Raw genomic sequence first — 26,368 nt, 5'->3', positions numbered from 1 at the left:
TTCGTCTTGCAATTATATCAAGATTTTTTTTTTTAAACTGTGTACTGTGCTGACTTTTTGAGTTGTTTTTAAACCTACTCTTAAAATTAGCATTTGGTATTTTGAAAGTATTGTATATATTAATCTATTAAATTCTTCTAGTAGGTTAAATTATTTATTAATTCAACCTAATTGTTTAATGTGTTTAAACATTGTTGGCTTTTCTTGACAGTGCTTTTTTCCTGCTTATTACTGCAAGTGGGCAACCAGCTTATCCCAGGAGCTTGCCAGGTTATCTTTTGTTGTTAGCTAAACCAGAATAGGGTTTAGGTTTGGATTCCACCAAGGTGGTGGCAGACATTGGTAGGGCAGAATATTCTTCAATGACGTGACGTACCAGTGTATGAGGCTGATTTAATGGATGTTTTGCAAAGGCTAGGCTTTTGCAAATGATTTTGACAATTCAGCTTTAAACAAGATGTCTGGGCATATTGTCCACTTTTCATCACCTACACTTGTAATATTTTCTAGCACTCAAGTTGATGGAAATTTTTACCATCATATGATTATAAATTGTTGTGGAAGAAAAGCTGAAAATAATCATTTGACAATAAAATTTAACTTTTTAAATATACAGATGAGTTAATATATGCAGACAACTTTCTGATTCAGCTTTTAGTTGTAGACATGGTGCCTTTCTGCACCTCTTCTGCAATATGTGCCTCTGAGGTTGGGGATGCCAGAGTGTTCCTGATGGGTCTGGCTGCTCTGGGTCTTGAAATTCCCAAGCAGTGATGCATGAAGTGTGGTAGGTGGTATGTAATTTCACAGTGGTATATGAGGTATGTTATTTAGAACCTAAATTTTAGGTTGCAATTGCCCATATTAGGATTTTTATATTAGCTTTTTTTTTCCTTTTTTTTTTTTTTTTCCTTTTTGGCTACAAACCCAGTATTTAATAAGTTCCATACTTGAGGAGGACTTTTTTTTTTCAGCCTTCAAAAATGATGTGAACATGAATTGTTGTTTGGGAAGTAATTAGGTCATTGACACAAGACTGGTAGTTTAACGAATTTCTCTTAATGGGATGCAGCAATTGAAGTGATACCTCTGGAAGGATTTTGTGAATGTTTTAAATATTTTTTTGATGCTCCATAGAGGTGAACTTTTAAGAACGAAAGACCTTTTCTCTAAAAATTAAAAAATAGAGTTGTCCAATGTTAGTGTTTAAAACAAATACTCTCTTGTTTGTTTAGCAGAGTTGACTCAGCTTTGGTTGGTTACCATGGTTCATCGCTGTTTTTGCATTTCCATGTGAATTTCTAGTAATTCCCAGGCTTGGTTCAGGTTGGGGATCTTGTTGTAGCGCTTCCCTTAGCTGCCTGGGGAGCTGTGCTTCTCTTCGTTGAATTTGGAAAAACATCAAACATGACTTAAGTCTTGATCTAATGTCCCTCAAATGTCACTCGCTGCTCAAAAATCAAATGGCACACAGTCATGCGGTGGCTGTGGACACAAGCAGGAGATAAAAGGCTTCACTCGTTTTAAATTAGCTGTTGGGTGGATAGCTGCAATAGTAAGTTAATGCTGGTTGAATGAAGTACTAACTATTACAAGACATTTTGAAAAATGAGGAAAAAGCACTTAAAATGTGCTACAGTGTCGTGGGGAGCAGTGACAGCTTGGTAGCATTTAATTGCAAAGAGACTACAGGTGGCTGGTCAAGTTCTTTGCTTTGTATAAGTGCAGCTGCGCAGTAGTCGGTTCTTGGTTTGTGTTGTCAGCAAAGCCGTTGCCCCACCTCTGGTTCTACGGCTGCTGGCAGCCACTGCCGATACGTTCATTTTTGAGCCTCACCGTGAAGGCTGACAGCAGTGTCCATGTGCCTGGAGCTCTTGAGAGGGCTCAGTTAATCTGCTCTAACAGTTGCGTCAGAAGGACAAGCAGCTGGGAAGATCAGATTGGTATTGAGTTCTGGCTCCACCTTGACTTCTTCATCTGAATTACTTAATCGGCGTTGGTTACTTGGTTTGATCCCAGTTTGCTGTTTTAGTCCTGCTTCTGCCTTTTGGCGCTCCACTTACGTAGATGCGGTCTCTGCTCACCAGCTGGATTGTTGCTCCTGGGCTACAATGTTCTCTTAAGCAACAAAATTACAAATAAATACATAACTTGATCGAGTCTGTTGGAAAATTAAATAATTTGATAACCAAGAGCAGCAGTATACTGGAATACAGGCACCTTAGAGTATGGCATTCATGAATTCAGATAAAATAGTGTGGTTTTGTCTCTGAGTGAGTTCACTTGGTTGGTTTCCATTTAAAAGTTGATCGGGTTGGAGAAATGCAGGTAAGGAGGAGAAAGAAATTCAGATTAGGGTTTAGATTCCTCAATATCCTGATTTGAGGCACTACAGATGCTGATGGAGCTTTTGGTAAACTTGAGTTTGTGCGTACTTGCACGTTGCGTTAAAGCCATTCAAAAAATCTGGATGTGGTGCCCACTGGTCTTCACTGCTGTTTCATGCGATTTCATATTTAATATATTGTGACCTGGAAGGCATTATCGAATGTCAGATTTAAAAGTTTTGGGATTGCATAAACTGCTTGGGTAGATAGAATGACTTTTAAAATGTTACTTAGAAAAACTGTTTTAAAGAAGTGTCGTTTGATGGGTTTTTACTTTTGAATCTTAAGTAGTATTAGTGGTTAATGCCTGTGAATAATTAGAATAATTTTGAGCTAACTTTGCTCTTTTTTTTCTTTCTTTCTCTCTTTGCAGGAGAAAATGGCCAAAATGGAGGTCAAGACGTCACTTTTAGATGACATGATAGGGGTGGGAGATATGGTTCTTTTAGAGCCACTTAATGAAGATTCGTTCATCGATAATCTGAAAAAGCGCTTTGATCACAGTGAAGTATATGTGAGTATACGTTAACAAATAACTTCCTATGGGACCTATGTTGCCATTATTGAGATACATGTGTATCTACAAGGATGCACGTAGACTGAATATCTGAACATAGACTATTGCATTAGGGATATTTTAACCTTTCTATTAAAAAAAAAAAATAATATATATATATTTATAGAACACCTTTTAAATCTCTTTTAAAATCTGTAGACCTTCCCATACTACATTATTTGCATATGATCTTTTCCATCTGGGATGTTTTTCCTTTTTGTTCTTCCCCATTGCACAACACAGTGGGCGTCCAATTTTCATAAGAAACTGTTCCAAACTGATGATAACATGGATTTTGATACTTGGGGGCGAAGCAGCTACAAAAAAGCAGCTTCCAGGGAAGGCATTTCCAGGATGTTGGAGTAGGCTGATGTACAAACAATGTGTGCTTGGAATATGCTAGGGCTACCTTAAATGTTGCCTGTTGCCTTTGATATGCAAAAAAAAAAAAAAAAATGTTCATTAGAATGGTTTGATTTTAAACTAGTAACAATGAGCTTGGGTATATGTGGGAGTAATCAAAATCTTCAGGCCTATTAATCTTTGAATGATGATCAATAGGAGAGAGGTTGTAAACTGACAGCTGAAGCACAGACTGGGAATGAAGAGGCAAATTGTGATTCCAGTTAAGCCTTTCATTTCCTGCTTCATTTCTCTTTGTTCTGTTTTTGTTAAAATGTGCGTAGTGTTATGTCTATTACACTGCTGCGGGTGTAGGAGCTTAATGATTTGTAGAGGCTTTTCAAGACCTCTAGAGAAAGATAAGTCTTTCAAGAGTAAAGCTGCAATGTTTAAGTCCAAGCATGGCTATGATCTGCAAGCAATTGTCTGGAGTTTATTACAATCAAATAGACTTGTTCTGTGTTTGATTATAACCCTTCCCCCTTTTAATTTTTAGTGTTGGCTATATTTTCCCTTCTTGCTAAGCATTCAGATCTTCATGGTTTCATTATGCTTTTTTCCTTTCCAACCTCCAGTAGGGGAGGATCTGTTATTTTTGTTTGCTTCCTCTATCCCTTTTTATTTTTACTTTGTTGTAATCTGTGCATTTGCACCTCTGCAATTCATTCTCTGCTGCATCTTTCTTCCGGAGTAATTTTCCTTCTCAACCATGCCTGTTTCCTTTTCTATAGATACTAGCTTGGCAAAATACAGTTGTGTGTATGTGCTCGTGTATCACTTCCATTTACTTGCTCTTCATGTTTGGACTGACAATTTAATTTAACTAGAAAATTAAAATAAGACAAGGACTCTTGGGATCCATAAAAACCTTGTTAGAGAAGAAACCAGAAAGGTCTGTGTTTATGGAAAGAAAGATTCCTTTCAAAATGGGTTAAAGAAATCTCTGCGATACCTCTGAGAGAGATATTTCCAAAAAATTGTGTCTTAAATTCCTTCCTGTTCCCCGAAGATGTAGCCTGTTCCCTTTTGCTAACCCTTAGGCTCTGATACAGGCAGGTAGGTATCAGGCTCCTCTTTGCCGCTCTTTCATCCTGCTTGTGGTAAGCCCTCCGTAGTCAACAGCTGCAGTGGCTGCCTCTGCTGGGATTCAGAGTTTTATTCAGTTGGTGGCTTGTATAATGGACCCCAGTTTTAGGGTTAAATCTGTGTTCCTAATACCTACACTAAAATGGGTGATACTGAATCATTTCATTCCACTTTAGCTTGAGAAAATATGAAGGAGAAGGGAAGAAAATGGAGGCATTTGCCTAAAGCTTGAAGGTGGCAGTTCTGCCTTGCCCAGTCATACCTGAAAGTTTCATCTCAAGTGTTAAGGATACAAACCTATCCTGTGAGGGTACCCTAGATGTGCAGTCTCGTAGTAAGGATTGCCATAAGCCATACGGGAGCGATTGCTCAAGACTTCTTATGTAAACTGCTACGGATTTAACGTATTTAACTGCACGTTTTTATAGAATTTAGACCGGATAGCTTTTTCTTGAAAGAAATCAGTTTGAACGACAAATGGGTAATCTGTTTTATTTTTATCACCTATTACATACCAGCTGACAGCCGTGTTCAAACACATGGTTCTTTGAGGCAATGACACTGAAACCTGGATTTCCTTGAGTTTCTGATTCTGCCCGGCCTGGCACTGAGGTGCAGTGTAATTAGCTGTATTATGTGCTTTGGCAGGTGATACAAGGTGTCACTTTTCTCTAGCAGTGTAGGATCCTTTGCCTTGCAGGTGGGAAAGACTAATACTTAAACATGCTCTGTTGAGAAGCTTGAACTGCTGCCAAAAACAAAGGATTTTTTTTTTTTTTGCTAGCTGAATCATTCCCTTGTAGTTTGTTGCAATATCTTTTGCCCTTTTTATCTCCAGTTTTGTTTGATCATGTGATTTATCTATTTTTTTAAGGTCTTACAAGTACTGTTTGTGAATTCATGCTGTAAAGTCAAAATACTGCAGATCTTTGCAAGTATAAAAACATTTTGTACATTAGTGGTGAAAAGAATCGCTGTTTAAGTCTGTGCCACCTGCTGTTACCAAGTCGACAAGTTACTGACTTTGTGATGCTGCAGGGTTTTAATTACCAAATCACTCAAGGGATATCTCCTTTTCATGTCAGTTGAATTCTGCTGCCCTGCAAACTTCATTCCACTATTACTGTTCTAAAAGTTTGCTAAAGTATGGACTAGTTGGAAGGGTGCTCGCTGCAGCAATCGTGCATTAATTCTCACGCACAAACTCTTTGCTCCCTGTCCCTTATCGCCACCCACTTTCTTCTCCCCAAACCTCACTCGTGGAAAGCACACTTTGCATTTCTGTTTTTAGACTTAGATGAGCACAATGAAGCCTTTGTTACATCTGGAAGTAATGTTTGATTTACCATGTAAAATCCGTAGTTTGCATGCTGTCCTGGAGAAACTGAGTTAGGCCATTGAAGAGCTACTGTTGGTGCTTAACAAAGATTGCAGATTTCTGCAGCTCTAACAAGCTACAAAAGTTGATCCCTCAGGATCCCCTTCAGAGGGCAATAGAAGTAGGTCTAGCCTCCTGTGGTTCAGGTTGTGTTTTAAGCTCAGCCTGTGTGTCAGTGCCCAGTTGTAGGCATTACCAAAAATCCTGTCTCCACTTAAAAGTTTAAGTCAAACTAAAGCCATATGAATGGACTGAAATGTTTCTACAGCAGTTGACCACAGCTCTGTCAACATCAGGTTTTAAGCAGTTTTCTGTAGGCTGACAGCTGTGTCTGTGCTGCATATGTTAGTTTTAAAATGGACTTGCAATTATAACCTTCAAAGAGGCTTGTTGTAAGGAATGAGACCCGTAACATGGATGGTTTTGAAAATGCTTTAAAGTTGGCCAGACATTGCATAATCGTGTTACCCAGCCTTCGCGGGTAGATGTGTGTCAGGTCAAGCCTTCAGTGAACAGTGTCAAATCTCCCTCGTAGCCAAAGATGACAAAATAAATAGGCTCCGGTAAAAAAAAAAAAAAAGAATTTTGTCTTTTCTAGTCTCTTTCACAGTAGTTATGTTTGATGCTGAATATTCAGCGATGAAAATCCTAATGCCATCTCCATTCATCCGTTTGAAGTGCCAGGTCTTCTCCCCAAGAATTCCCCTTGCAAGAGCATCCAGCATTCGTCTGGGTCCCTGGGTCATCCTGGGCATGACTGCTTGTAAGCCCTTCAGGAAAATTAGCTGAGTTTTCATTCCTGGGATGGGTCTGATGCAGGATGCAATGCATGAAAAATAGCACCTCTTAAACCAGTAGGCAGACGGGTCCCAGATTTGAGGAAAGGAGAGGTATAACTGCACTTCTCTTCCCTGACTGTGTTTGAAGTGCTTTCTTAGGCCAGCAGGCTGCTGTGCAGACTGACTGGTTCCTCTTTGGATGTCAATACCAAAGGACACGTTTGTGGATAAGCTCTAAGAGCCAGCGTTTCAAATTTCTCATGTGCCATGGTGCAAACGGGGGAGAAAAAAGTGTATTCTTACCAGTCAGAGAACAGACTATGGCTTGATCGTCCGTTGTTCATTTTTATGTGTATTTCATAGAAAGTTTAATGGACTTGGGTGTTAGGCTGCATACCAGAGCGCGAAGCTGGAAGCTGTGCCTGTAAAAATAAGTGTGAAGGCTGGTGGAGCTGGAGCAGGGCCAATCACCCTCCTAAAGACCATCAGATTCGGCAGTAATCTCATGCTGAGTGGCTTTGGGGTAATGCGTGCGTTAATTGGGAATGGGAATCTTGGAGTTTAGTCATGTCTAGAAATGCCTGGGGTATGTCTGACCAAGAAAAAACTAATTAAAAAGCTGTAATAGGTTATGATATTATTTTTGCAACTCTTAAACTTTTCATTGATAAAATCACTTTCTTGCAAAAGTTCAATTCTGTAAGTATCGGTAACAAAAGCCTGCGTGAATTTCCTTAACACAGAGTGAAATGTGATTCATGGGCCATGCGGTGAGCAAGCAGAAAAAACATCATGTCGATTATCTGAAAGGTCAGGGGATTGGGGAAGTGGCAAGGGAGGTGTGAGCAGTCTGGAGGGGAGCGGTGCTGCGTGGGCACATGGGAGGCAGCCTTCAGAGGCCAGAGCTCGCTCTATTCTGCTGCCCTGCACATTTTTTCCTGCAGTTATGTTGTTTCTTGAAGTCTTCCCAGAGCTGCAGAGGTCAACATTTTGTTCATGACAACAAAATGTTTGTTTGCTTTTTGCTCTCTTAACAAAACAGAATTTTTCTCTGATGTCAGCATTTAATTTGTATTTTCTGCACGTGGAGCTTGTGGGCTGCTTTGGGCAAGAACAGTCTTATGGTACTGAACACATGTTGTTTTATCAGTGAACTATTAAATATTTGGCATTCCAGTATAATAACTCAGTGTTAGCTGCTTGAGGTAGCATCCTTGTGACTGTCTTCTGGTAGCTTGGCTTGTGGTGTGCTTGTGCTGCCGGCTGAGGTGCTTTCTGGTGATCTCTATTGTTTGGATGTTTTGGGGGTAGCCTTTTTGTTTCTGATTTGGCTTTACTCCACTCTGTCTGTTATTTATTCACTCCTTTTTTTAGCTACCTTACAGTGTTTGGGAGTTTACTGAATCGCTGTCAAGCCCAGCGGCTTTGTTCTGCTGCACCCCTGTCAGATCTTCCAGCTACTACATTTGAAAGAAGAGGGTGAAAGACAGAAATACATGACTGAGATCCATTGTCTTGATCTGAATCGGCCTGGCGTGATCATCCCTCCGTATAACTCCACTGGTGCTGCGAAGAACAGGGGGTTTGTGGTAGTGGGTTACATCAAATGCAGCTGGCTGGGTAAATTTTAATTGCAACACACTGGTTGAAATTCAGTTTTGTTCTCCATTTCATTACCTTCTGGATCATACCAGCATAATCCTGTCGGTCTTTACAGGTTGTTTGTGAGGCTGGATGGAGTCCTTGGTTGGTTTTGAAGGGCTCATGCAGATCTGGCGATGGTGTCTGTGCGGGGAAAGGGACACCCGAAGAGTCCGGGACCAGAGCTGTGTAGCGCAGCACTGGGATAGGGCTGGGTGCTGGAGGTGAGAGCAAAGGGCCCCTGCATGGTGTGTGACAGCTCGTTCCTGAGAGCCAACCAGTTCCTGATCAATCTCTTTGTGAAGAAACCATCTTAGAGCTGAGGAGTGTCTAATAGCCAGAGCACAGCAGCTTTCAGTCCAGCTGTCTTCACTGGTGCACTTGCTGCCCCGGTGGTAGCCCAGGGGACCCAAGCTTCCTCAGATCTCTTTCTCTTCCTCCCTCGGGGGACGCCTCTGCCGGATTAAACAATTTTCCCAGCGGTGCCTCCACAGTTTCCCTCGGGAGGGAAGATACTGGCTTGCAGCAATAATATTGTTGCAGCTGCCACAGGCGAGGGCCTTGAAGCCTGCCGCTTCGGATGCGGAGAAGGATTTGTGTGCCCCAGGCACATCTTTTCCAGTGATATCTCGCAGTCTAATAAGAAGTATTCTGCTTCCCTATAAAACTTGCTTTGCTCGTTATCGCATCAGAAATCCTCTTGGCCCTTCACATCAGCCCACCCCAGTAAAACCAACTCGATCACTTGCCTGGAGTAAAGATGCTTGCAGCCAGCAGGTTGGTTGCTTTTAACCTTGAGGTACCTTGTGGGAGGAAAGTTGCTTATCTCAAGGCATTGCCTCGTTTCCTTTTCTTTTTGTACAGCACCCACGATGCTGAGCGTGGCAGTGGAGGCATTTGTTTGTAGGGCTGTATGCACTATCTTCATAAAGAAGTAAGAAAACATTAGTAAGGATCACAACAATAATGTGGATATTGTGGGCTGCGCGTAGAGGTCTTCTTCCCTATACACTCCTTCTTCTTGTCTCTTTGATGCAGCACTTGGAAAAAAGAGAGAGGGTGGTGTGGGAAATGCCTCCCATAGGGCCCTGCAACTGCTACAGAGCTGGCTCTGCCCCCAGAACGCTGCGTGTTCATTAAGGTGGTGAAGGCTTCTGGGGCACTTCTTGGTGATTTCGGTGCGTGTTACACGAAACACAAATGGAAGATTAATGAAAGATTGGAAAATAGCAGCAAAAATGCCCAAGTACTGTAAAAATATGGTGTCTCCCCCCTTTATATTCATACAGAAATAATGGGATGTTTTGGACTGAGTCCTCTCTTTAATGTTTTCTGCTATCGTTTCTTGTGCACGTTGAGACGGGAGGTTTCTTGGCACAGACTCTATCCAATCTCCAGTTGCTGTTTGCTTATGAAAACAAGTCTTTATCGTTCCCAAAGTTAGCAAACATTGATGTTCTAGGGTATTTAAATGCTTTCCTTAAAATTTCTCAAGTCTGCTTTGGGCTGACTTCTCCATCACCTACTTTACAGATGCCACCTGTAATTGCATCCTGTATAGGAACTCTGCTTATTTGCATAAAAACATCCAAATGCAGTCAGAGGGGTGGGTGGTTGAGGTGATTAATCTGCCTCGTTATTAACATTAGAGCCTGTCATGATGATCGTGAGGTTAGCAGTACTATTCAGTGATCAGCAGAGAAAAGTCTGTGCCCTCCAGAAACTTAGGAGAGAAACCCGATAATCTCTGCACACGCATCCTCTTTAAGTACTTGCTTCAACTTGTCATGCTTCTGTGTCTTTCTCTGGAAAAGGCTCTGTTGTTACTTCAGGGCTCTAAATCTGATTGCAGTGCAATTAAGGGCTGGATCCCGGTCGGTGCAGGCTGCCTGCAGCTTGTTCAGGCTGCTCTTTGCACAGGGACTTGCAGGATCAAGCCCGTAGCGGAGTATCGTAGCAGTTTGCTATCCTTTTTGACACAGGTTGCCCGTGTCATTTTTGTTTGCTGTGGGATATAGGTAGGCAATTCTGCCTTTGTGGTACCTGTCTGAGCTTTGCATCTTGAGTTATTAAATCGGACATCGACGTGTTTGGTTTATGCCAATATATTTGGGATATATACTAGTGGTGAAGTTTCTCTCCTCTAGCAGTAAGATGATTTTACTTCAACTGTTTACACAGTTTCTTCTTTTGCTTGTTTTTTTTTTTTTTTTTCTTCCCAAGTTCAGGGAGTCATCGAGTGCTCTTCTGTGTACTTTTACTAAGTTTTTTCTGTCCTGTCCAGGTTTTATGATGATGCCTGTCATGGTTAATAAATGCATTAAATGCGTATGGTATCTTACCAGGATTGTTTTTTTTCTTCTCTATTCCAACATACCGACTTTGCCCAGTGTGTTCCTGGGGCTAAAATGCAATGTCCAGAAGGAGGGTGGTCTCCAGCCTTGCTTTAGTCATCGTGGGGGATATAAGTTGTGTTTGTTCAGAAATGCAGTATTCTGTTTCTTCACTTATACAAACGTAATTAGAAATGACTCCAAACAAGAGTGAGAAGTATTCAGGGGTATCAAGGAGAAGGAGATTTTAAGAGGTTTCCCTCTCTCTGGAGAGTGAGTAAAACTAAGTATGACAGTCTGGTTTGTATCTTCAGTTTACCACAGACTAGACTTTGGAAAAGTACATTTTTAGCATTGGCTTGTCTTTGAGTGAGGGTGATGGAAACTGGCTTCCTTATCTGTAACATCTCATCAATTATTGCAGCCTTTTCAGAGCTGATCAGGAGCTTTGGAGAGATGCTGTATTTGCCAGGAAATGCTAATTTGAGGACTCAAAGCACAGAAGTTTATTTTGCTTTTTCTAGAAAAACCTCATAGAAGCTCCTGATCGAGGAGCTAAAACGTTATTAGCTCTGGTCTTTCCACATGATCGTTGCTCTTTGAGATCCTGGGGCCGTGCTTGCAGAAGATGCCCAGAGGCTCTACTTGTGGCTGTGCTCCCACGGGAGCGCTGTGGGCAGCGCGGACCGAGGCTCCCCGCGGGCATGAGGAGCACTACCCAGCCCTGGCTCAGCGCAGAGTGCAGCTGCGTGGCTTGGATCACAGGTGGAGTTTATTGTCTGCATGCCTTCATGAAGCAGTGCCGGAAAACCCCCGGATGGAAATTGTAGGATGAAATTGTAGCTTGTTTGTTTGTGTGTTCAAGTACCCAGCCCATCCCTCTCCACCAAACTGTAAAAACACCTACATTGTGGTACGCAGTACCACAGTAAAAGTCCCAGAAACAAGCTTCTAAGGCGTTTTTGCTCTTAGTCTTCCTGATACTGTTTTTCTCCTCCTTTTCAAACTTAGTCTCTCTCAACTTCGCAGGTGTTCCAGACATGAAGAACACAAGGGTCCAAAAGCAGAGTGCATTTATCTATTTTTTCTTTTTGTGGCCAACCACAACGAAAAACAAATTTGAGCACACGCCGTGATTGTTCAAATAACAGATGATATTTTGAGATGGTACTGATCTAGCTGTTAATATTTATTAAAATGAGAAGCTTCATTACGGAGCAGCATTGCAGTGTTAAATTTGACAGGTTCTGCCTGCGTTTGAGACGGTTCAGAAAGCTGAGAACATGTAAGTACAGGCTGCCTCTGCGTCTGCTGTCTTCTTGGCCTCAGTTGTTCTGAGCGTGCAGCAGCACATGTGCTTATGAGTTGGCAAAATCCAGAACCACAACCGCTCAGGCAAAATATAAATTAAAATGAGTATATTAGAAATACATTCTTGCTGATGTCACACATATATAAAATCAGTGCTGCCCAAGCGTTAGTTCTGGATTCCTTCCAAAAAATCTAGTCACACTTCTCTTTGATCTTACTTTAATGTTTTTAATTTCAGTGAATTGTTTTAGTGATCTGAAACTGTTCAAAATCATAGCCACCCAGTACTTTTGAGCCTAATCAGTACTAAAGGAATGGGCAGGGTGCATATCTGGGCTATTAAAGTCAGTCTGCATAAATTAAATTACCTGTGTCCCCACTAACAATCTTATTTTACTAGAATTTGTTTTCTGTTTCTGTACTACAGCATTTAAAAGAAGAATACACAAATAAATTGAGCAGCCTTGTTGGCCCCTGGGAATTTAGCACACTTTTGACATACTTGCAGGGCCCTGTACCGATTGGGCATTTTGCAGCAGGAGTCATTTTTGCAGCAGTTATTTTTCCGGACTGTTGCAGGCTACCAAGGGCAAGAAGCAGGGGGTTTGTTTCTAACAGAGCTGCCAAATGTATGCTTCCAGAAGGTTTGTAGTGAGTCAGTGCAGACACACAATGATTTTAAGCTTTGTGTAGAATGCCCCAGGTCCAGAAAAGCTGTCACAGATACGCCGGCATGACAGCCCCGGCTCTGCAGCTCCTGTTCTACAGCTTTGACTGCCATTGATAATGCTCCATGGCTTCTGCAGCTGTAGTCTCCTCTCTTCTGTACCCTTGGGCTATTGCAAGGTTAACTTTGTCAGGGAAAATGGCTTTATTAATATACTGTATGCCAGGGTGTGAAATGTTCTCCCATAAGTTGTGCCAGTGGTTTTCTGAAAGCTCCTCTTCTCAAGCTGACTTGCGTTGCCTCGTCCCTGTGCGTTGGATTTCACCACAGCTCATGTGCTTCCTGGCTGCAGAGGTGTTTCAGGACCTTTTGTTGGGCTCTCTGCAAGGTTTGTGCAGCCTCATGGCTGCAAAGGTTCACAGGCATCTCAGGCAGTTTGCCAGTTTCCAGCAGTAGCTTTCCCCAGCCTTTGGCTGGGAAGAGGCTGGTGCCCCACGGGTTTTCCACCGAGTGCCGGTGGGAGCCTCCTGCAGTCTTGCTCTCTCAGGCCTCTTCTCAGCCTAGTCTTACAGCTGCTGGGCCAGAAAGGCACAGACAAGTTTGAAGTAGCAGTAACACCTTGCCCCGGGCAACATGTTAGGTTTGCTTTCACTCCTAGAGGGAAAAATTAGGCATCAAAGGGTCTCAGAAATTGCATCTTCAACAGGACGGAGGCTCAACATGACAAACATTGCCTCCTTTTCCTGTTGGATTGTGATTTAAAGTTTTCTTCTGCTCAAGGTCTTAAGCCCTTAATTTCACAGGAATGAGTTGTCTGGGTCGCTTTGATGAAGAATGCAGGATGTGTTGCCATTTGACCTGACAGAAATTTGAATGCTCTTTTCCACAGCTGCAGTGTTAGCTGCAGTGTTAGTGCCCGGCAGTGTTACCGTGCTACGCGGCTGATTCACTGATAAAGCACAAGTGAGAGTCCTTTTGTTCCAGGATCTGGACAAACGCGTCAAGGAGGCAGAATTTGCCTTTGTGACTTACTGCAATAAAGGAGATACTTAGAGGAAGGAGTGTAATCAAGAGACTCTCGTTAGCAAAACCTGAGGAGACAACAGATCTTGTCCAAACTCGCATAACAAAACCATGGCAAAGCCAAGAGAGAAATCAAATTTCCTAACTGCGCTCGGTGCTTTCATCATGAGGCTGTTCCTCTGGGGTTTTGCTTTTTCCTTAAACAGGGAAAATAAAGGCTCTCTGCAATCCCTGGGGGGCCACTCTACAGTCTCCTGCTACTCCTCGGCGTTCTCCTTCCAGCGCTGGAATGTTTCTGAGCTTGTTGCTCACTCAAGGGTTTGAGCCGTTTATTTTGTTTGTTTATCATAGAGGTCTGGTGGGAAGGCAGATGTTACGTGGGAAAGCTCTTTTCTGGATCTGTTTATCCCAGCTCTGTGGAATCTCACAGACCACCACTAGCAAGGAGCTATTAGGTATCAGTTGTGAGATAGTGGCATTTGGAGAAGAGGGCGTGTATTAGTTCTCTTAAGCAACTTTGCAGCAAGAACAATGATTTCTTGGCGTGTTATGGGTTGGTGTTTAAAATGGACATTTGTACGGCTTTGTTTCTATATAGTCATTCGACCTTTTGAAATATTGGTATTTTAGGAAGTGCTCCGTATTTGTACGTGTCTGACAATAAACAGCTGACTTGAACTCCCAAAATACATTGTCTAGGCAGTACTCATCTATGAAGAGATGCTTCTAAATAAATCTCATTTGAATGCCTGCATTCAAAATTAAAAATCAAGCTTTTTGCTTTTGCCCGTCTTTCTTTGCCTTGGCATTTCATGGTGCTTCAAGGAACTTAGCAATTAAACTTTATGCGTTTATGGTAGCAGGATAGCTGGAAAGGGCAGGTCTTTGAGTTGCAGAGAATTCCTGTTTCTAAATACAGACTTCAAGATCTGGCCTGTATCTGTCTTCGGCTGGTACTTTCCAACACAGATTTCAAAATGGGCTGAATTCACAGATTCTTAAGATTTATGACGAAACGAGTTAACACAGTAATGTTTTATCAGGAAGGAGCCCTAATGAGGGTGTCCATGCACTTGTGAAGACTAGAAAGCATCTTATTCTTGCCAAGAGTCTGTAGGTTTGCAAAGTGGCAGATCTGTAGAGAGAGCAGAGCAAAGACTGGCTATAGAAAGCTAATTTTTGTTTTTTCTTATAGTTCAGTGCAAGAGAGCAGGCACAAATAGAAAACACTTTCTATGTTGAGGGGAGGATGACCACAAAACTAAACCAATTTATCATTTGAAGAAAATGTATATGAAGTACACATGACTGCGTATTTGAAAGAAGCAAACATCTACAAATTTTGCAAGACACAAATCTGTTTTCCAGCTGCCTCGGTAGCCTTTGGGGTGCCCCCCTCACGGGCAGATTTTTGGCCATCCCTCTCCCGAGCCGCAGCGTGGCCACCGAGATGCGAGGCAATTTTGGGCTTGGTCCCCCTCGCCGCATTTTCCACGGGCTCTCGATGAAGCCAGCTTGTTTCCAGGGCTCTTGGGCTGCTCTTGCTCGGCTGTGTGGGGGAAGATGTTTAGCAAAGGATTGCTGGCCAGTTCCAGAGGAGAGGGGAAAGTATGCGTTGTTTGGGAATGGGGAGACGAGAGCCCAGTTAGTGGGGCAATGTGTTTCATCACAGCGGCAGTTGCACGAGGAGTTGTCAGCGGCGGCAGCTTCTGGTTCGTCCTGTGGGCAGGAAACACTACGAGGAAGAACTGCGAGGGTCTCTGGAAGCCTTATGCTGCTTGTTTTGTTGCTGCAGTCTGGTTTGCTCGACCCTGCTGTAAATCGGGTAGAAAATGCTGGGTGAATTCACAGCGTGCTATGCGTACGTGTGCTGTGGCAGATAGGAAATCCTGCTCTCCTTGCTTTCTGCTTAGGACCAGATTTGTTTAGCAGTTAGCAGAAAATTGCTTTAGACGTGAAAGTTAGATACAGGAGGGTTGCAGCAGCACTTAATACTGTCAGTTTGTGACTCAGTGCTCTGCCGAACCTGCTGGTGAATAACTCGGGCTCCTTCCACCTCTGTTCCCATTTAGAAAATGCTTATTATGGCACTTCCCTCTAAGAAAAACTGTGGAGATAAGTCCAAGTAGTGATTGTGAGGTGCTAAGGTGTCACGGGGAAGGAGCCATTTAAACTCATAGATCTATGTAAAAATCATTGGGTTTTCTTCAGCATTTACTAGCAATTGTAACCCAAATAACGGGAAGCTGTGGCTTTTGTGTGTAGCCATTACACCTCAGGGAAGCCCCCACTTACTGAAGAAAACATGTTTTCCCAGGTGTGTTTATTCATTTCATGGCTGTGGAAAGAGATACCAAGTACTTGGGTTTGACCGTGTGTTTGATAGTTCTCTGCAGGCAGGGCGTGGAGGGATTGTGGCATTTCTTGCCACGCGGGTGTATTTGAACGTGGCTCTTGCAGCTGAAGACAGGTATGGAGAGCTGCAGAGGCAGGTTGGCTGTGCCTGGTAAGCTGCTGTATGATGGCCTTCTTCATTCAGCTTGGTGCTGAGGAAAACCAGTGCATTACCTATGCTGTTTTCCATGGGTAACAGCAAGTTTGTGTAGCATCTGCTCCCGTGAAGCATCATTTTTCTTTCCACATTCGAACTGCAGCATCGCTTCTGCATGGTTCTGTATGAGGGCACAAGGGCTGCAGCGAAGCTCATGCCATGTTTGCATGTTCCTTCGTGAATGTCTCTGTCCTTTTCCCTTCCCCCCCCAACTAAATTAGTCAGAGAAGTATTTGTATGATTGGAATTTGTTTTAAAAATGTTCTTAGGAGGCATTCCATTCTGTAGAATTATTTACTGGGTATCTGACATCATTTGGTGAGGAGATCTGCAAAGCATTTCAGAATGTGTGTACGTATTTATTCATTGTTACAACTGGGCTTTTTTGTTGTTGTTCTTTTTGCATAAGTAGTAAATAGGAGAATGATATATAAAAGAAAAATCCGCAATGATTTTTTGTGCATTTTTTTCTTTCAACAGACGTACATTGGCAGTGTGGTGATATCAATAAACCCCTACAGACCTCTACCCATTTATACTCCAGAGAAAGTTGAAGAATACAGAAACCGAAACTTTTATGAGCTCAGCCCCCACATGTAAGTACAGTGAAGAAGCTTTAGTTTTCATGCTGTCCTGAAGCAGATGGTGCCAGCTGTCTTTCTCATCAAAAGGTCTATGTTGATTAAAGCAAACATAATACCCCTCCACACACACAGAAAAAAAAAAAAAAAAAAAGAGAGAGAGAGAGAAAAAAGTTCATCCTTATTTTAAAGAGAACTCGAGATGATTTACACTTTGTGTTTCATGTATTTAGATGCTGGTACATGCATTTCAGAACATTTTCCTGTAACTGCATTGTAAGCAGTCTGTTTTCAAGGAAATCCACTTCTTGCGAAGTCCAGATTGCCTTGTGAAAGCCTCCAAGTGTTAAATATGTTTGAGTAACATAGTATTCCTTTGGGTATTTGAAACTGTTAATTTCTCTTTGCACAGTTCAAAAAATGAAAAAACCCTCATGATGATTGTGGAACAGATTGGTCGTACCTGAATGGCATCTGTGGGAGAACAAAAACTGTCTCCTCTGGTCTGTTCTGGGTGGAAATGAGCCAATTCAAGAGGGCAGCCAAAGTGCCATAAATATGTAATATAAATCGTAAGACTAAAACGTATTGCAAATATACAGTATTGCAAGTATACAGATCATATATTGCAAAATATGATTTGCATACGATGTAAATTCCAGGTCTATATTTAGGAGCGGAAGGCTGAAAAGTAAGTATAAACTCATATTCTGATTTTGTTCACCTTCGGCAATTCCTTCCTGGGGATGCACAGTGCAGAGAAGCCCAAGGCCTGGCCAGCGTCACACCTCTTTCCTGCGCTGGGAGGTGACCATCAGGACCAGACATGACCCGTATCATTCGGGCACAGTCAGAGTTCCTGGAGAAGCCCTGGTGAAACCCTGTCCGTAACAGGACGAGACTTGGATCGAGGTGTGGTGGTGTGGCTGGACATGAGGCATCTTGTCTTCAAGGCCGTATGTTGTAGTAATTGTTTTATCTCGTTAGACGTCGTAGTGGCGAGGTTAGAGCCAGCTGTTCCTCTTCCCCGCGCGATGCTGGGGTAGGGAAATGCTTCCAGCATCCTGTGAGGTTGTCAGCACGCTTTGCAGTTACACATTCAGGAGGCTGTGTGGTGTGGTCAGTGGTCGAATAAATGACTACACGTGGCTGTAAGCTTCAGCATCTTCCTCTGGTGTTAGCTTTTAGATTAAAAGGAAATTATGTGTGGAAAGACATCTGGAAGTTATTTTATTCTGATTAATTCTTTGCCTTCATACTTCACCTGTAACTCTTCCAAATACATTGGCTGAAATGCAAACAGCCAATTAAGCAGATCAAATGAGCTTCTGGTCCTTTTCTTGGTCCTTTTGGATCCAAACTTTCCCTATGTTCAGATTTTCTTCACAGCTTTGTTCAGCGAGCACAATTGCTTGCTGAATTAACACAGTTGCTTGCTAAAAGAACTTTCTGCTTGACTAACTTTGCTCAGTTGCATAAAATTTGCTGGCGTATGATGGAGGATTTTAAAAATAAAACCTGGGAGTAACAGTTTGTCTGACATTCTGAAAGTCAGCACGAAGTACTTGGTTACATGTTGGACAAAGTAATATATTGATCTCTGCTTCTCCATCTCTCCTGCGAGAGAGTTTTCCAGAATAAAAATGGTCAATAAGCATTCCGGTACATATTTTTTCGTTGCTTAATCCAATCAAATATACATTCTACTTTGACTAGAGAAATGTTTGTCTTTCAGTATTAAAATGTAAATTAGTTTCAAGGTGGTAAGGGCAGGTGTCAGAAGCTTAGAGTGAGAGACTCAGGGAAAAGAAAGGAGAACCTGAACTGAGTAGGAAATCGTTTCATTGATGTCATTTGTTGCTAATGACAGTAATTGTATGCTCAGGCTGCCATCTCAGAATGAGAACTCCTGGAATCCAAGCGCTGGAAATCCACTCTAAGAGCAGTAGGCCGGGGAGAGAAAATATTCAGTTTTAACTTATGTCAGGAAATCTTGACTGTGTATTAGTAAGGGAGTTTCCCTCGCAAGTTTAGTTACAGTGCCAAGTCATGGAACGTTACAAGACTGATTTGTCTGGGGCAGATGTGATCTCTCCACAGGTTTTCTTTATTTGGTATTGCTTCTGTATGAGGATTTTGTCTTCTAACACCCATTAGACAAAATATCCTTAAAAATACAGGATTATGAAATAGTTTCTTACAGTTTATTCTGAAGATGCGGTGTTTTCATATTTCTGTAGTTTGAAAGCTGTTACCGTGTGGTGACCTTGCTTTCCTTCTCACCTGTGGGAAGATGCTAATGAGAACTGGAGATGTGAGCACCACTTGTCTCCTCCAAAACTGGTAAACTTCTGACTGTCTTTAAAAGATGCTTCTAAAATACCGTAGGTGCATAAAGTAAGTGTTACGTGTGCTGTCTTACCCCACGTCGGACAAGCCTAAACAGCCTTGTACTGGTAGCCTAAGGATTCACACCAGCCTGGTTGTCCCCTCTGTGAACACAGGGCTGGACCAGGAGATGTGGCCGCGTGGTTCTGCTGCAGCCAGCCCAGCCTGGCATTGCCCCAGCCTTGGAGCTGGCAGCTGATTCTGGGGTTGACAGGTCTGGGAGCAGCAGGTCACTGCTGGGAGCAGGGTTCAGGCACAGCTGATTGCTTCGCTTCCACAGACACCCTGCAGTCCTCGGGGTCAGGAGCTTTAATACAGAGGTTGTGTGGCACATCGCAATGCGGGGTATTCCTTCTGGTGCAAGTGTGTGTGTGTGTGGAGGGGGAACCACAGTGGTTTGTTGAGATCTGCATGCTTGGTTTTCTTTGATGTGTGACTCTCCGTTGAGCTGTGGCCTCTTCAGAAGACCTGATTTTGGGTAAGCCCACTGCACCAGTTCAGTGTGCTTTGGGAAGGACTTTTGGTTCCTGTTGTGTAATCATGGGCAAATCAAAGCTCTTGGTTGTTCATAAGGAAGCTAATATATATGACCTGGAAAGTGTGCTTATAAATGGAGCTATATATAGTATGTTTGTTATTTCTGTGTCTCCTTTGGGCAAATAATCAGTCTAATTGATCACTAGTGCTAGCTAGAAACGTTCGCACAATTTATTGCAAAAAAAAATCTAGCAGTGGTTTGGATTTGATGAAATTCCTCTAGAAACCGGTCTGTGTGGCACCAAACACTTCTGTCTGAAGTAAAGGTGTTGTCACCTGATGGCTCATGTTCTCCAAGGTCTGTCATTTCAGAGAGAACCGCCTGGGTTGGGTGGCCAGGCTTTACACATCAGTGTCTCTGGAGCAGACTGCTGAGGGACATTTCCAGAGCTAGGGCTCTGTGTGGGAGTTTCGGAGAAATGAAGATTTTAAATCACATTTTGGTTGTTTTCCAGTAGTTTCATATGGCCTTCTGACTGTGCTTGGGGTATATGCAAGCGTCTGGATGTGAGGGATTGTGACAGGGAGGGTGTGCTTGAGAAATCCAGCTGTCCCAGTGAAATAGCAGGCTGGGTGAGAAAATTAAAAGGGAAGGAAAAGGAGAGAAGTGTATAATGACGTGAAGGAAATCCATACCTCGAGACTTTTTTCCATACATGGTCACTGAAGGAAACACAAAACCATGTGAGTGGAAATCTGTTCATGTGTTTTCTTAACCCTAATCCGAAAGACGAGGGGAGTCATCACCTTCTCATCTACCCTGTGTTTCCTCAGCAGCATCTACAAGAGTGCCCAATGCTTTGGTGATGCTAGTTAATACTTAATTGCAGGTTTCAGGCTTTTTTTTTTTTTTTTAAAACTTTTTTAAATGCTCTTTGGAAACTAGAGAGGCTGCAAATGCATCTTGACCAGGCAGCCACAGGATCCCTGGCAGAAGGAGTTCCTGGTCAGATGATTTTGGATAACATTATACTGGTTAAAATTGGATCTAAGTTTTTATTTTTATAGTCCATTCTTCTCTAAATTCACTGTTGTTGTGGCACCGTGTAAAAAGTGTTACTTTTCTAGGCCTCTGGAATGCTTGTTTTCCTACTCTGTGGCTATTTGCATAGCTGCAGCAGGAAGTTTACCAAGCATTTTATTTATTTATTTATTCCCCCAGTGTTTTGTTGATCTTAATGTTTTTGTCTTTATCTGTGAGGCAGGATCAAACTTGTCTCTGACTCGGCAGGGCAGAGTATGACATTTCAGTGCTCAAACAATTTGCCGCTTGATTTGTGCAGTCCTCACACTTGTGTTCTGCTCTTTCAGTTGATGTAATTACCCTTTCAGTTGATGTAATTGCTGTTTTGCTTACCTTGTGGGTAGCCTAGACGTGAGAGACAACCAAGCTGTCTACCTTGCTAATTTATATCGACTTCCACCAGTGACAAAGGCGGCTGCTGAAATCTTCAAAGCGAAGGCAATATGAAATAAACAGTTCGTTGTACCATTTATTTGTAGCCATGGTGCTGTATCACTTTCTTACCAGTAACAGGTTTGCTCTGTGGGATTGCAGAGCAGGTGCTTTATTGCATTTCCTATCTTAACAGCAGCTGCTGACTACCAGCAGCTCTCCATCTCTGGCAGGTAACATGCGGTGTGTCTCTCTGCTCCCCTTTCCAGTCTGAAATGCCTTAACTTCTCACTTTAGAATTGCCAATTATTTTAAGTTGAGGAACAAAATAGAAAGTGGTAATTGTACTGCTAGCGACAAGTTGCAAGTCAGTAAGAATTTGTAGTCAACACACTTTTTTTTTTTTTTTTTAGAGATGCACCAATGTATTTAAGATGAATAACTGGGACATCAGTAAAATTTCTGGAGGAGATTTTTATCAGACAGCATGTTAGAAATGTGACTGATCTGCCAGTCTATTGAATTCCACTTGGGCAATTTTGCTGTACATTTTATTTACTTGTTATTAGTATTTTGGAGTCAAATATTTTCTGAATAGACAATAGTTTTGCATTAAAAGCTTTCAGATATGTAGAGATTTGCAGGCAAGTCCTGAAAAATGGTCTGTCTTTACATAGGATGCAACTAGAGATATCAGCCTGATGCCTCTTACAACGAGGCACTTAATTATGTGTTCCTTGTTTCAGTGGTCAATGTATTAATAGTTCACAGGACAAATCATTTTCATATCTGCAGTTATATTGACAATAGGCAAAACTGGCTGTTACTTATTCAAGTCAGGACTGTTTTGAGTCAGTGTAAGCAGTGAATATAAAAGTTATAGTTCTGCTTCCGGCTTTTTTTGTTGGTTTTCCAGGATTGCATGTCTTCAGAAACACTAAGGTTACAGTAACATTTTTTTTATTTAAAAAGCAACATTGATTTAAAGCAAATATTTTTGTCTGAAGGGGTGGTGAAGTCTCAGCTGTGAGGGATAGTGGTTGCCTGTATGTAAAACTAAGACATTCCCCGTAGCCATCAGTTTTAAGATACACAGTAAGTCATTTTATTTGCTGTAGAAGGGGCTGGTGGGGTGAGAGCCTGTACTATAGTTTAGCGTCCTTCTTTGACCCTGCATGTTTATTTTAACGCTTCCTTTTCATCTTGTCCTTTCCTCATCTTCACGTGCCTTTTTTTTCCTTTCTTCTTTATTTGGACAACTCTGCTAACACCCCAAAGGTTTTGCTCAGCTCATGGTACCCCCTTTTTACAATCCTTTGGTTCCTATTCCTAGTAATTCCTGACTTCTCCAGAAATTCACCCTTTGGACTCGTTCACATGGCTCAGCAGAGTGTCTGTTTCTGAAGAGATTTGTAGTCAGGGAAGACAATCACTTTGATCACTTCAAAGGTTAGTTGGCAAAATTAACTACTGGGCAGGGCGGGAGGGTCTGCAGCTGACAGAAATCATAAATAGCAGTTAAGGAAGACTGCCTGTGTGTAATATTTAAACCCGTGCTAGGAACGAGTTGAAAGAAGAAAGCGGAAGGAAAAAAACACAGAAAATACTTTGGAAGGGGTCAGGCTTAAGGCTCTTGACCTCTACAGAGTGGCAGTACTGGATATGGCATATCCATGAAGATAAATCCCTCAAGCGTATAAATGACAAGAGGATGAAGCATCACGCTTGCTTCAAGAGTCAGCAGGACTTCATGCCTGAGAGGAAGGAGCCTGTTGTATTGCAGGCTGCTGGCCCACCTCCCATGGGTGCACGATGTCCTGAGTTTTTTGACAGGAGCCCCCAGAAGTGCTGAGAAAGCAGAGTTTTGAGGAAGGCAGCTGTGATGTGGCTGTCTTGAAGCAGCCATCTGATTTTCTGTAGAGCATTTGGGAAGAGATTTGTGAGATTGAAAGCTTAGGACATAAAGGAAGATTTTTCTTGCACGCAGCAATACGTTAGACATTTTCCTGAAATCTGAGCAGGGCTGTTTTAGTTGGTTTGGGTAGCACGTTATGCAGACATCTGACCCCAGTGCTTGCGAGGTGAATGTAGTCTTATCAACGTGAACAGTACCTGCTTGTGTGCTGCTGTTATTAGATCGCATGAAATTTTGTAATAATACCTAATAACACAGGAACTGATTTATAGCAGGTTGTGGGGTTGTAAAGAGGCTCAGAAAACGTACCCAACGCCCAAGGAGTATAAACAGCCTGGAAAGCAGTGCGCAGATGAATGTTGGGCTTTATTTTAATTTTTAAAACGGTCTGGCGTGACATTTAGACTGGATTACAAAGCTCATTGGAACGAGCCTTTGCGTCTATCCTCTAAGGAGCTTTGTCTAACTTAAGAAATGAAAAGGCCCTTTACATTTTTGTTTGTGGCACCGGTGCTGTCCCTCCTCTGTAAGGGCTTGGGAGCTTGGCACGGGGGATTTTCACCAGGAAAATGCACGGTGCTGTTTGTAGTCGCAGAGCATGGGGCTGCCGGAGTGTTTATGGCACAAGAAAGCCATTCAGAAGCACCAAATCTGTGGGTTTTATGGGTGGTTTCCTTTCCATCTGGCAGCGTTGTCACGAGCATGTCACAAGGCCCCTCGCCCTGGGCAGAGCCCATCTCACTCCGGTAGCGCGCGTGCTTGTCCCTCAGCTGCCATGCGTGGTCCTTGCCGGCTACAGGGAGCTGGGCACTGCTGGAGAAGCCTGCAAAAAATGCAAGAATCGGTACCTTGAAAGCAGAACAGGTTTGTAAGGGAAACACTGAACTGGAGATCAGTTCCAGATGCTTCTGTAACTCCAGAATCGTCATCGTGGTGCACGAAGGAAAATAATCTTGGGGGATCCTTCGTGAATGGAGATCCTTCGTCACTGGCTTAGAGCCTAAGCAAAATCACTTTGTTTTCAGTACAGTTTTCAAATATTTACCCATACCTCTGTACACAGCATACTTTCACATTTCATTTCTGTCGTGTTGGGGATTAAGAGTCAAATGTTTTTAGTTATCTGTGACAATCTCTCTCTTTTCTTTCTTCTTTTTTTTTCTTTTTCTTTTTTTTTTTTTTTGTGATATGAGTGCATTTGGGATAGTCTGTGTTTATTTGTAACCATAAAAACATTTCGTTTTGGCTAGATTGTTAAAGCCAAGATTATTAAAAAAAGAAAAAAACATACTATGTGTTGGCTATTTGGAGATGTGTGTTAATGCTCCAGGAGTCTAAACTCATGGTAACTTTTTTGCCAGATCCCATTTCTCTCATTTTCCTGGAACTGAAACTTCTGTCTAGAGCTCATATTACGCCGTTGATATTTTTAGGACATAGAATGCTGAGGTTTTCTTTTAATTAATTCACACTGTCACATAAAGCCGAATCCCACTAATGCACACCAAAGGCTTGGGAATCCATTCAGCATGACCGGCTGAATGTTGTGAATGAAACGGGCCCTTCGTTAAACAGGGAAAAGGAATACTGAGAAACTGAATAATTTTTCATTTTTGTAATGCACTTCTCCAAATTTGTCAATACATGGCTGCTCTTTGTGTCTTTGGATATTGCAAACTGTTCCCTTTGCAGCTTTTTCACTTGTACACCTAGGCTAGAAATCAGACCAACGTTTTGTGTGCTGCTTAACACATCGAAATTCTTCTGGTTAGAAAATTGACTGATGAGATGGTAGAACTTGGAAATAAAAACAATTTTAAACACCTCGTGCAGCTTTCTATGTAACTATATTTAAAGAAAGGATCTGGATTATATTTAAGAAAGGATTTTCATTAAAATGTTGGGACTTTTTGCACACTGGAAAGAATGAGAAGTACTTAAAGGAGACACTGCTGTGTTTCGGTTTTGAGATCCAAACTTAAAAGTGAGGGCAGGTAGAGGCCCTGTTGGAAACGAGAGAAATCCCATTTGATGCATGGTGTGTACATGGATCAAAATTTTCCTTATGCCTTCCCTAAAGTGGCAGCATGGTACTCTGAAGAACTGGGATTTCAGATTGCAATTAAGAACAGCTGTCGTTCTTTCTGGGGAAATGTCTCATTGTGCTTAATGGTGCCTTTTTTTTTTTTTAAGCAACTTATAACACACCAGCAAATGCCCATCTGCTATGCTAGGAGCCTTTGTCATGATGTTAGAGACAGCATAAACAAAGCTAATGTTTAAAGCCTTGAAACTTCAGCTAAAATCCAGCTCTCTTACCACCTTCAGAAGCACTTTTTCCATTCAGTCTCCTTTTGTCTGTGACTATATGCAAAAGGCTCTGATTTCTACAACTCTGAGTACATCGTGGTTAGTGTAGTTTGGGTTATTAAAGATAAACTATTTCACGTTAGGAATTAGGAAATACACAGTCTTAATATTTACTGTCTAGCACACTGAATAATCTTTTCCTTATGTTTTGGATAGATAAGAGTTGGGACTGGGGTTTACAAATAAAGCTCTGAACTACAAAGACGGTTTAATTGTGGTCATTTCTGTAAATTAGTTCAAATCTGAATTTTTCTTGTATACACAGTTTCCTTCTGTATACTACAGAAATGATTTTTACATGCTAAGCCTTGTGGAGTTCAAGCTAGAGCTGACCATAATCACTCTGAGACAATTCTCAGCAAGGCTGTGACCTCAGGATGGAAGAGGTGTGTGCAGTGGGCGCCCGTGTTGAGGGGTAGCAGAGCAGCAAGGGCACATACATACATACATATATATATATATATATATATATCCCCAAATCCCATGCATAAGTTTGAACAGATGTCTGTTTATAGACTGGACAGGCTCGTTAGCTTGGTGTTGTGCCTGAGCTAATGAGCGCACAGGATCTCTGAGATGCGCCTTAGTCCCTGCTTTACCCAGGGGTTCCCAAGTGGTACTTTATTTCAAAATGTGAGCTGGAGGTGAAATAAAGTTACGTGAGGCTCCTTAAACTCCTTGGTTTGTTAAGAGTACTTAGAGTTACTTGAAAAATCCAAAAATTCGGTAGCTCTTCCAAGCAATGTTAAGTGGCAACATGCCTATGTAATTACACAATGCTGCAGTTACGTATCAGATGTTTTCAGGATAACTGAATTATTTTTATTTGCGGTTTTGTTGCTGCAGTCTCTGATAAACTTGCGGGTAGCTGCATGGCATGAGTAACAGTGCTCCTGTGTTACGGAGCCTGCATTTCCAACCTGGTGATCAGCAACTTGCCCAAGCTTGATTAGCTGAGGGGATGTGACAGTGCCCTTGCTTCTCCAATGCTGCAGGATGAATGTGGTGGAGGACTTGGCATTTCTCCTGACAGCAAACTGTGTTGCCACCCAGTGCAGCCCCACACC

At 42.2% G+C, this 26,368-nt stretch overlaps 1 protein-coding gene across 19 annotated transcripts in view; it reads left to right on the top strand.

The window, feature by feature from the left end:
* MYO1B (myosin IB) overlaps positions 1-26,368 on the top strand; it is a 179,915-nt gene that overhangs the window by 86,480 nt on the left and 67,067 nt on the right. For 18 of the 19 annotated variants that reach the window (XM_040562192.1, XM_040562205.1, XM_040562198.1 and 15 more), the window contains 2 exons: positions 2,761-2,901; positions 16,595-16,710. In XM_040562192.1, coding sequence (XP_040418126.1) covers positions 2,761-2,901; positions 16,595-16,710 — 257 coding nt within the window. Of the gene's footprint in view, positions 1-1,536; positions 1,556-2,760; positions 2,902-16,594; positions 16,711-26,368 lie in introns of those variants that run through there. The other variant, XM_040562190.1, reaches the window with a different exon arrangement.

Source organism: Cygnus olor, chromosome 6, assembly GCF_009769625.2.
Source record: "Cygnus olor isolate bCygOlo1 chromosome 6, bCygOlo1.pri.v2, whole genome shotgun sequence".
NCBI lineage: Eukaryota > Metazoa > Chordata > Aves > Anseriformes > Anatidae > Cygnus > Cygnus olor.
Note: the sequence above shows the minus strand (reverse complement) of the source record. Positions and strands in the feature narration are given on the sequence as shown.